The 11787-nt window shown below is 36.3% G+C and overlaps 1 protein-coding gene, 1 long non-coding RNA gene and 1 pseudogene across 2 annotated transcripts; 1 reads left to right on the forward strand and 2 right to left on the reverse strand.

Moving 5' to 3' along the window:
• Positions 1-482: 482 nt before the first annotated feature.
• Positions 483-2729, reverse strand: LOC114141749 (uncharacterized). Its single transcript, XR_003594901.1, has 2 exons — positions 723-2729; positions 483-583 (listed from the first exon to the last, which is right to left on the reverse strand). It is a non-coding gene; the product is annotated as an uncharacterized LOC114141749 (long non-coding RNA).
• Positions 2730-2843: 114 nt separating this feature from the next.
• Positions 2844-6702, forward strand: LOC114141746 (potassium channel subfamily K member 5-like). The gene is made up of 5 exons (XM_028012538.1): positions 2844-3124; positions 3634-3745; positions 4065-4231; positions 5262-5430; positions 5520-6702. The coding sequence occupies exons 1-5, from the start codon at positions 2942-2944 to the stop codon at positions 6215-6217; spliced, it is 1329 nt and encodes a 442-aa protein (XP_027868339.1). The 5' UTR covers positions 2844-2941; the 3' UTR covers positions 6218-6702.
• LOC114141747 (serum paraoxonase/arylesterase 2-like) lies at positions 6348-11680 on the reverse strand (annotated as a pseudogene).
• Positions 11681-11787: the final 107 nt, after the last annotated feature.

The raw sequence follows: 11787 nt of genomic DNA on the forward strand, positions 1-11787 counted from the left end.
TGCTCACCTTTTAAATTAAAGCTAAGTAGTAGAACTCCAAAGCAGACTGTGAAACCATTTCTTTAAACTCTGAAGTAACACCAAGAAAATATTTAATACTAATTATGCCTTTAAAAAGCCTAGATAATATACACTTTTTATGTAACAAATTTAAACTTTTTACCCTGTAGATTAAGATTGTAAAGTTACAGTCTGCATCGTTACATTGTTTTCACTCAATAGTTTAGAAATAGAACCTGCTGTTATTTAATATTTTTGACTGGTGAATACATTTGAATTTTATAAATATACATACCTTCTTTATACTTATAATAAAAATCATAGGTAAAGCGTTTGTTGTACAGACAAATGTTGACAGCTTCTGACACTGACTCCATTTCTGTACAATAATATAATTAAAACTACAATATCCATGCAGAGTACAAACATCCCTCCCTTTGGGTATACATTTACACACAAAGTAATGACCATGTGCACACAAAAACCACTTAATTGTTCATTTGACATTTTGATTATTGGCAAATAGCTTTTTGTATCTCATGCTCTGCAGGGCTGCTCCATTTATTTGCTGATTATGATTTGCCTGTGAAATCAGAGCAGTGTTAAACTGAGCAAACAAGGTCCACTGTTTGGTTTCACTGATAACAGAAAAAAAAAGTTTTTTTGAGGGAAATTTACTGTTGCAATTTTAAGAGTGTGATTTGGTAGAAGTCATTACTTACCCATGTTTTTTTCTGTGTCTGTAGTTAAATCCTTCCTCAGGGATTCTGACAACCTTTAAAGATTCCAGAGAGGCCATGGCTTTCACAATTGCGTTTAGCTGTAAAGTGGAAAGACAGAGATACTTCTTTAAGGTACAGTATGTGACATTTTTCTGTTTTCATTGTGTCAGAATGTTAAAACTTTCCAGGCCTATAAATAGTTTTGTAAGGCTTAGTGTTCTCTATATTGCTGACTGGAAATCAGCTGCTTTCCAACAAATCAAAGAAATAACTACAAAAATAGTGTTACTTTTTAAATGAGCTAACAGGAATTTAACCGAGGTTCAAACAATTGACTCCTCTGTAAGTTCTTAATGGCCAAACCACATCCTGTCATTTATCGTCCCACAGAGAGCCCTCCTTCTCAGTATGCGGGTAAGCTGGTTGTTCCCAGAATTTCTAAAACAAGAGCTTTTAATTTTAAATGCTCCCTTGTCTCTGGAATCAGCTTCCTGTCTAGGGGGCTCACTCACACCCCCTCTTCTTCTAAAACAAAGCTTAAAACCTCTCTTTCACATGAGTTGTCTAATGGTGAGGGTAATTCATGTGATACTTGCATCCCAGCTTAGATTTGCTTTATAGTTGCCCCTATTTGTTTTTTATGTTAGCAGTGCTTCTTGTAGCACTTTGAGTTTGAAAAGTGTTGTGCAAATAAGCAGAGTGGAGCTCCACCCTTGTTTTTTTGCGTCCTTATAAAATCCTTCACAGCTTTGCAGCATTTAACCCTTTTCTGCCTTCCTTTCAGTAATGGTTTCCACACTTCCAGTAGAACTGGGTAGAGCGGATCATATAATGCAGGCTGAAACAAATCAAAACTTGCCCAGCAGGTCAGCCCAAAGGCCCTGCCATTTGTTCATTACTCCAAACCCGATGGCTATAAAATGTCAGAACAGGTATTTCAAGATTACTAGCAGCTGCATTAGCCTTTGTTTCTATTTTAGGAGTCACATTGTTCTCAGAAACTAATTTTCTGTTGCATAATTGATAAATATTCAGCTTTTCTAATATTCAGTATTACCCCCAGTTTTCATCCTTGGGATTCTTTGGGCTTTATATTTACTTTAAAAAATGAAATCAAGAATACATTCTATGAATATTCTATTTAAGAAACATTTAGACGTTAGCTAATCATACATATAACGTTTTAAAATTTTACTTCTAAATTTTGCCATGGAAATTGATTGAGCTTTTATTGTAAAACCAACAAGTTTCTGACTATCAAGCAAACTTTATATAAGAAAAGACAAGCTGAGTAAATGGAAAATTCAGTTCTCAAGTAATAGTTTCATTTATTATGGGAGGAAAAGATATCCACAGCATCCTGTTGCAGGAAGACGGGATAGCAGTTCACAAATTAACTGATTCTATTACTGGCTAAGCTGCAGAAACAATCATGTTGTCAGATAAGCACATATCTGACAACATGAAGTAGGATAAAAGATTTTGCTGTAAAAGATGAAACCGTGAATTTTTCTGACTACCAGAAAATCCTGATGTCCAGGATGTCCAGCTTTCAATTCACAATATAACACTAAAGTACAGCACATTATTCAGCACATCATGTCTAAAAGGTAAAAAAATAAAATAAAATAAAATAAAAATTGAATGAATTAAACTTTTGGAGTGGCCCAGACAAAGTCTGAAAGTGGATTGAGGTACTGCCTTAAGCAGGTTTCAGCCCCTCCAATGTCGACTGACAAAAATATTTTGCAAAGTAAAGTAGGCAAAATTCATCCACAGTGGTGTAAACACAAATGGTGGATGACATCTGTCAAGTTGAAGGGGACAAATGCTTTTTTGCATAGGATCAGACTGTTTTGAATAACTTTCCCCCGTAAAGTAAAATCAGTTGAAAACTGCAGTTTGTATTTAGCCAGGTTTACTTTGTTTTATTAATACAATTTATCTGATAATCTAAAACATTTAAGTGTGGCAAAAAGCAAAAAAAAAAAAGTTAAAACCTAAAACGAAAAAAAAAAACTGTAAAGAGGCGAAGACATTTTCACAACCCTATTGTGGAAAGTTTTAGAGGTCTCGTTGTGTGTCCCGCTCCGAGGGCAGCTTTGCCAACCCCTGATGGTAAAAAACCAGGAAGAAAAGAGAACACACTCAACAACAGTCCTCTGTTGGAATGCGCCGCGGCTCGCTTTGGAGGGAGAGTGTGAAGTTATGGCTTTAACATGGCCGATAAAGGTCCGTTTTTAACTTCGTGCATCATTTTCTACCTCTCGATCGGTGCCGCGATTTTTCAGATTTTCGAGGAGCCAAATTGGAAAGCGGCTAGAGACAAATATATTGAGCAGAAGGAAAACATCTTGAGGAGCAACAACGTCACAAAGGAAACCCTAGATGAGATACTGAAGGTTTGGAGCTCGTTTTTTAAAAAGTACATATAGGAAAAAAGTTCGTTATGACTTTTGATGACATGAACGTATATAAATGTTACTAGAAATGTGGTGTATTAAAGTTAAAATAAATAAATTATAAAAACTACAATTTCTCTGCTTTACAGTACATCCAGTTACATTTGAGTCGGGATTTATTTATTTATTATTGCTCTAAAAAGACACAGCATACTTAACTTAAATGCAAACAATTACAGGAAAAAGTTCTCTTTTATCATTCCCTAGTTATACGAGTTAGTAATACTGAAAGACTTGTTGAAAGAGCAGACGCTCTGACCACACGCCGCTACACGTCTGAAAGTTTCCACAAGGTGTGTTCACCTGTGGGGAATGCTGAAACGTAAAGAGCTTACATTGTTCCAAATACAGTCCGTTTCAGTGGGTAAAACACTAGCAGGAGCTATGTTTAATAAATGTTTATTTGTTTTGTTTTTTGGAGATTACTTTACTGTACTTTTTCCCTTCAGATAGCGTCCGAGGCCGCCGGCCAAGGTGTGGCTATTACGGGGGACAATCACCGCAACACATGGGACTGGGGCAATTCTGTTATCTTTGCTGCCACCATCGTAACTACTATAGGTATTACACCCATCCTGCCAATCTGTAACTAAACTAGCCGGTTGTTATCCTTCATAATGAATCCATGTCTTTCATTGCTTCTAGTGTTTTCCAAAGTACAGGATTTATTATCAGCAAGCAGCTAACATTTTACTTACTAATGTTAGACTAATCATTTGTGATAACTTTCCCTTTTGGACAACTCAATATGGAAATTTTTAACTAATAGGACACTATTCCTAACCTAGCGTCTATCTACTTATCAGAAGTTTTATTGATGATTTGCTAACTTTACAACTGTCTTACCTCTGGTCAATTTTCATTTTTCTTTCATCTGAAGGTTATGGAAATGTTGCTCCCAAGACCAAAGCTGGCCGCGTGTTTTGTATCCTGTATGGCCTGTGTGGGATCCCTCTCTGCCTGGTGTGGATAAGCACACTGGGATCTTTCTTTGGAGACCGGACTAAACGACTGTCTGGGATCCTGATAGAAAAGGGTGTTTCAGTGGTAAGATTTTTAACTGGATTTAAATCTGGACTTTGATTGAACCATTATCATGCTTAAACACACTTTGATCTCAATCATACCATTGTAGCTCTGATAGGCAAATCTCAGTCCCAATCTCAAGTCTTTTACAGCCTCAAACGGTGCTCTGTGCTTTGTTTCCCAGGACTGCCCATATTTGTGCTCCATTCATCTTTCTATTAACTTTATCCAAACTTTTTCCACTTGCTGAAGAAAAGCATGCACACAACATGAGGTTGCCATGCCCATGTTGTACTTTGGGGGTGGTGTGCTCATGTTGATCTGCAATACATGTTCAGTTAGGCCTAAAAGTTGTATTTTGGATTCATCTGTTAGTTTGGAGTTTACCATTTTAAGCCAATGAAAGTTATTTGAAGCACAGGGCGGTTTTGTCATGACTTCAACTTGTATATTTAGCAAAACAAAAAAAACAATTAAAATCACTATTTTCTCTGAAATCTATGATTTTCATGTTTTTCTGCTCTAACAGGCTTTGTCGTGGCGCTTCACCAGTCGTCCTTACCTGAACTGTTTCTGTTGCTCCTCCAAATTTATGGACCTCTTGACTGCTCTTAATGTTACTCTACTTGCCCAGATAGTCAATTCAGGTGGAAGACCGTGTCTTGGTTAATTCATGATTTATACCATTGTCTTTCCATTTTCATATAATGAATTGAATAATCGTATATGCGATGTTTAAAGTATAGAATGAAGTTTTGTAACATTGCTTTAAACTCCAGAACCTTCTCCCGATCTGTCTGCTGTGTTCCTCCGTATTTCTCTGATATTCTCTAACAAAGGAAGGAAGCCTTCATAGAACAGTTAATATAATGTAATATAATTGCACACACTTAATTGGGACTCTATTTACTTGTTGACTTCTGAAGGCAAGTTCACAGGATTTTAATTGGTGTTACCAGAAATGCACACCACACCTTTCAAAATTTTATTTCTAATCAAATTTGAGCACCATGCTTTATTATACATACATTTCTTCTCTTGCTTTTGACAGAAAAAGGTCCAGCTGACATGCACGGCCTTATTCCTCCTATGGGGTTTGCTGGTGCACTTGGTGATCCCTCCGCTTGTTTTCATGTCTGTGGAAGGATGGAGCTATCTAGAAGGGATTTACTTCTCCTTCATCACACTTACAACAGTTGGCTTTGGAGATTATGTGGCAGGTGAGACTTTTCACTCGGAAAGGGTGGCAGTATGAATATGAAATTTGAAATGAACTGCACACACCTGAGAATTATTTTACTCTTTGCAGGTGTAAATCCTGACATCGAATACCCAAGACTCTACAGGATAATGGCAGAGTTATGGATGTACATGGGACTGGCCTGGCTGTCTTTGTTCTTTAGCTGGAACGTCCACATGGTTGTGGAAGCTCATAAAGTGCTGAGGAAGAAACGACAGCATAGGCACAGGAACAGACCCTTGTACATGGAGCCAGACCCTGTGCAACAACAGAAGCAACAAGACGTGAGGCCGACTGTCGTTGACATTTTCAACTTCCTTTCTGAGAAGGACGAAGACTACAGCACGGTCATCAAAGAGATCGGAATTAATGCAAGGAAAAGGAAACCACCGCCAATCCAGAACATAAGCCGCTCCAAGAGCTGCAGTGACATTTTGGCCGACTACATCCAGACCTTGGAGCACTCACCGCGGCACAAGAGACACATCAGTTTAAGTGAGGTGTTTGCAAATGCAACGGTGGACGAAAGCCAACAAGAGGAAGAGGAAAATATCAAGGAACCCACATCAGAAGCATGTGGAATAACAGACCATGAGGAAAATAGAAAAGATGGTTCCTCTGAATCAGTAAATGATGGGATCACCTTCACATCACCAGACAGTGATGCTGCAGAAGAAGAGAAAGTGCAGCATCCTGATGGTGGGGAGACTAGATTTACAATAGCTAAGGTGGCAGAAAATAATAATTGTATAGACGAAAAAGGATGATACATGCTCCCTGGAGAAACAGAAACAATATTTTCAGTTGTATTTGATGGTGAGCTCACAAATAATGATGGGAAGTTTGGCTCTTTTCAGGGAGCCGGCTCTTGTGTGTCTCACAAAAGATTTCGTTTTTCATCTGTAGCCTCCTATTTTAGCTTAAACTTGGCAAATCAGAATATTTTATATGTTTAGAAGTCTTTTTGCATTCACTGTTTAGATGGTTAGAAAAACATCTTAAAAACTGGCTCACAGTATTAATGTCAACATTGATTATATGCAACGATGTATGGATTTCAAGATTGTTTAATACATTGCTTATTTCGTAATGCTATTTTGTGGTTTTTATTCCTGTATTTATTATGTGCTTTAACATCACTTTGTCAACGAGACCAGACTGAAGTTAGTTAGCGACTATAACCTCATGTATTGTAAATGTTCATTAATACGCATTGTCACATTTTTTAAAATAAACTTGAACTTATGATGGACTTATGTTGCCAAATTTCATATAGTTGTTGTTTTGTTGTGAAAGCAGGTATACTGAGTAATATTTTAATTAAACTTTTGATTTTTATTTAACACGAAAAATGAACAAAGCAAACAAATTTACTAAAAAGAACCATTATAACAATTTATTATATTATATCTTTAAAATGAAAAGGAAAAAGAGTTGGGAAGAGCCATGATGGCCAATAAATGGTACTGGCCTATACTGTATCCAGCCCAGAGGTTTTGACAAAGTGCAATTTAAAATATATTGCTTAAAATAAGAGACATAATAACCTGGCCCTGATAAGAGCCTTTTCAGTATATGTGCTTTCTTTGTTGATTTTGGTAGGTACGAAAACAATAAATGATTATAAAATTGTGAAGTTTTGTTGATTGATTGATTGAAAGTATACATTTCCAGGCTGCGTAAAAACCCTGATGTTTATATAACAGCTGCTACCCTGTAGGGACTAAAGGGGAAATCCACAATAAATACAATGCTTCCAATTCTTGCAATTCACTGACATTGCATTATAGACTGTTTCCATGTTGAGTGTGTGTAAACAAATTAGCAGAACTGTATTTATCATTGATATCTGCCTATTTTAAGCCTAACTATTCCTATATTTTTGACTCCTGCAATAAAAGTAGGATAACTGCACCAAATGATTTTTTTTTTATGCATAGCAGGTCCATGTGTAAATACCAGGAGAAAAAGTTGTGACAATGTTATTCTGTTTTCTCATAATCTTTTTCTATGACAAACCAAAATAGTTTTATTGTTCAAGAGAGATAAGAAAACTGTGTTTTGGGATAAATAGTTGGCAGTTTATTTCAAAGCACAGTACAGGGCTTTGTGAAAGATTGTCCCGATGAGCAGCTTTCCCTCGTAGGGTGCAGCAACGGTGGAGCCCATCAGCTCATGACCATCGTCTCCATACTCCAGGGTTACCACTGGCTGATCTGAGACAATGTTCTTGATCTTGATGATCTGCAGGAAAGGTTGTTGTCAGTTATTTTATAACGAAAAACAAGTATGAATTGTAGAAGAAGAAAAGAAACGGTAAAAAATCATAGACCTCTGAGCCAGGAGGATCTTTTGGATCAAAACTGGACAATTTAGTGGCATCTGGATGACAGCACAGCCAGACGTCACCTGTCATGTGGTCCACTTCAATATTATCACAAAGTGTTCCAACTGGAACAGACTGTTCAAAAAACACACAGTACAAGAGATGTGATCACTATGCCCTGTCAGATCAGAGCATGTGAAACTTTTCAGATGGAAAAGCAAAGAATAAGAAAAGTAACAGAATATAAAATAACAGCATATAAAATAACGTCATAGTAATGCACAGCTTTTTAAAAAAGAAATTCATGTACAACATTAAGCTCTTTGGAGCAAACAGAAAGTCCAACGATCAGGAGCAGTTTGAAATACTGACAATGTATCAAAAGGCAGAACCATCTTTGTCACTTCCAAGATTAAGAAACACGAAAACACACACCTTAATGTACACCAACTGTTCTCCGTCTAATCGCTCAAAAACATCCACCTCGTGGTCCAGGATATCAGAAACATAAATATACCTGTTGGAGAAAAAAAACCAAAAACGGTATTTGTCTAATACTTCCATCACTTTTAAAACCTTAACATTATTTACATTGTGTTTTCTTAAAGTAAGAACTTCCATCTACTGGGATATTTTAGAGCATTTCTTCAGCTGAAAAGCTTCATGAAGATGCTAATTTTGTTGTTCTGCATGAGTGACACATGCCTGCAGTTCCTAACGTACATTGGTGTTCGCACATTTTTCACAACAGCAGAGTTTTGGACTTTATCAGCGTGTGGTTCTGGAAAAGGAGACTTGACCAGGTACTGAGTGAATATACTGTAGTGTACATGTACATACTTTTCAGAACAATCTTGTGTAATAAGTGAATTTTCTCAGTCACTGGAGTTTGGATTTTCCCTTGATGTAAACCATGATCATCAATTTACCAGAGATAAATTCTAAACATATGTTTGGCATCTTATAATATGTGTGTAATAAAAGCATATGCTATTAAAGCTTCACTCTCTATAAATAATTACTATGATAAATTAACTTTATTACTGTGTAGTATATTGAGGTACACCTCTAAATTGCAAGATTCATTGTGCAAATTGTCATTGTTAACAATAAAACGAGCTGAAAATAACCGTTTGTCTGGAGATATATTTATCCCATTTCCAGACTGAATGCCACCAGCTGCCTCCCTCACTTCCTCAGGGCTGTAGTACACAATGTTACACCAGGGCATACTCAGGATGACAGTTAGCAGATGAAGTGTAGAACTAAAATAGCGATCATTTGTCGCATAGAAATGTTCTGGTCAAACGGCGATAATATCATTCACACTGAAACAAATACAAGCAGTAATAAGATGGATATTCCAACATGTACAGCATATTGCTAAAGGTAAACCAGGGGAATTTATTGTACAGTAAATACCTGATCAGTAAAGGATGTGCAACAGTCTTTAAGTGCACAAGTGTGTCCTCCCCAACAAAGCGAAAGATCTCTACCTGACTTTTTTGCTGAGGATGATTGACAACGAACAGATATATAGAGTCATCTGTAAAATAAATCGTTTTCTGTCATTAGACTCAGTGTGATTATTTCCTGCTAAATCTATGTATTTGGTAGTATGTTTTGCTCTTTGACAATCTATTAGAAGTTTATTTTCTACTTTAACATAGTTCCAGGCAGTTGTCATGCAAGGTGGTCTGTACAGCAAGAAGCTGGCTAGAGGTGCAACAGGGCTAAGGGATATAATCCAAATATTGCAGTGTGTGTGTGTGTGAATATAATTGAATTTGTTTGCTTAATTTTGAGCTCAGAATCCATTCTCTCCTTCACCAGGTCAAACTCAATTTTGTAACAAGTCGTTGCTATTGTTGCTGCTGTTTGCCACTGTGAGAAAGCTAAGAATATTTCAGAATGCTCTTTGGACTCTTTTTCAGATTGAGCTCACTAATCTTAGCCCCAAATTCACTTTGCAGTAAATAGTTAAAATTTATTTACCTATACTTAAAATTATTGACCTAGATACCTAAACTAATGAAAAGCATTATAAATGTACTGAATTGTATATTCTTCAATGAATGAATAGCACGACTGTGCCATTAATTAAACCAAGTTTTGTTGAGAAAATTGAAAAAAAAATACATTCTCAAGAAATGCTGATATATTTATGCGTTTTTAAATTACTGACTGCAATTACTACATTTCTAAAGGCTTTTTTTATGATACATCAATAAGGTTATAACATTCTACAAAATGTCATTATATTATAGACTGAAAAAACTCCATTTTATTTTCAAAAAGGTTTATGTTGCTACATTGGTTACATTTAACGTAACCAAATATATTCCATTATTCGCAGGGGATTTTGTTTGCAGCCATCATTACTTTGTTAGTTGCTACAATCATTAAAAGCAACCACCAGTGCTGTTCACTCATCGGTTGACTTCAGAAACAAATGAGAAAACGATTCCATGTTATATTTCGAAGCTGGAATGTGTTCTACCTGCTTCATTCGTGTATACACTAATCCCATGCGGGTTGAAAGAGCTGAGGTCCAGTTCTCCTTTGATTTGCAGTTCCACTGGGGTCGGTTTTGGGTGCAACAGATCCAGAACGTACATTTTTCCTGGTTCATTGGAGAACGAAGGCAATCCAAGGTAGTCATGCAGCCCCTACACGGATAACAGTGACTGTTAAGAGATTTTTCTTGACAGTCGATGGGCTATTTTTACAGGAAGTTACTACAAGGCTCCTTTTTCTTTTGGTAACTTTTGATTATTTTCCAAATCTATTGTGTTACATGAAAGTCATCCCCCGCCAGAGAGCATTCTCATTATATTACACACTTGAGCAATAAACATGATTCGAATTACAGATAAAAATAAAAAAAAATCAAACCAGATTAACTACTAGATGTTCAGTGATTAAAAAACATACTGTGCTCAAAAAGGCCAGTCCATCTTTAAGGATAGTGATATCCTCTGCTCCATACTCTGAAAAAAGGGTTTATGGTGAAACTTAGTACTTTTCGTTCTTCAAGTCTGTTGTCTTGTTGACACTTGACCTACTTTCAAATGCTTGGACTTCAGACTTTTTTGTTGCTCTTATATGTTACACAAAGAGCTGAATTAAGTTGGTGCAAAAATATAAATAAAAAAAAATAAAAGAGAGAGGTTTGTGTATTCAAAATAGAAGTCACTTCTAAGTGAAGAATGCATACCTATATTGGGTAAATAACGACACTTGAGGTGCTTGACAGGCATTTCTCTGGAGGCAAGACTCAGCCTCCTGCAGAAAAACAACTAAAGTCAACAAAATCAGCTTGAAATGTTATGTTTTAAGCTTAGATGGACCTCTATTTTTAATATAGTTTTAAATAATATTAACACTTCAAACGTTAGACTGTCCAGGCATCAACTATCGGCATTTAAAAATATAAATATTGCCAGTCCTGTATCTGCAATTTATCACCGGTCGACAAAAGTTTAGATTACTTACTGTATTTTAAGAAATGCGTGGCCAAAGAAAGCCGCCACAGCGGCAACAGCAGCAGCGATTAGCGTTTTCTTTAGAGCAGCCATGTTTGACTGAACTTCCGAAGTGCCTTTACACGCCTCCAACAAAGATGGCGCCAAGTAGCAACACTTAAAAGTAGTATTTGGAATGCTTTGGGGATAAAAAGTAATCCAAACACAATATTTTCAACACTTATCTTTAATGTAACTATATTTTTCTGAATTTATATTAGTTAATTAGGGAGTTTTCCTTGTAAAAGATTTAAGTCATTTAGGTAGGACTGTGAAAGGTTTCAAATAAATAAAACCCACAAAAGGTGAGTAAAAACAAAAAAAGCTATTACGTTCAAGGACATACCTGTTTATAAGAGTATTATATAAAAAAGTAAAATTATTCTTTTATTTTCCTCTCCTCAATACCCCACAAATTTTAAGTGGGTGCTTGAAAAAAAACAAACAGTGAAAATACCTGTGTGTTGGCTCTTGAAGAATTGACCCC

The sequence above is a fragment of the Xiphophorus couchianus genome, chromosome 3, assembly GCF_001444195.1.
Source record: "Xiphophorus couchianus chromosome 3, X_couchianus-1.0, whole genome shotgun sequence".
NCBI classification, from domain to species: Eukaryota; Metazoa; Chordata; class Actinopteri; order Cyprinodontiformes; family Poeciliidae; genus Xiphophorus; species Xiphophorus couchianus.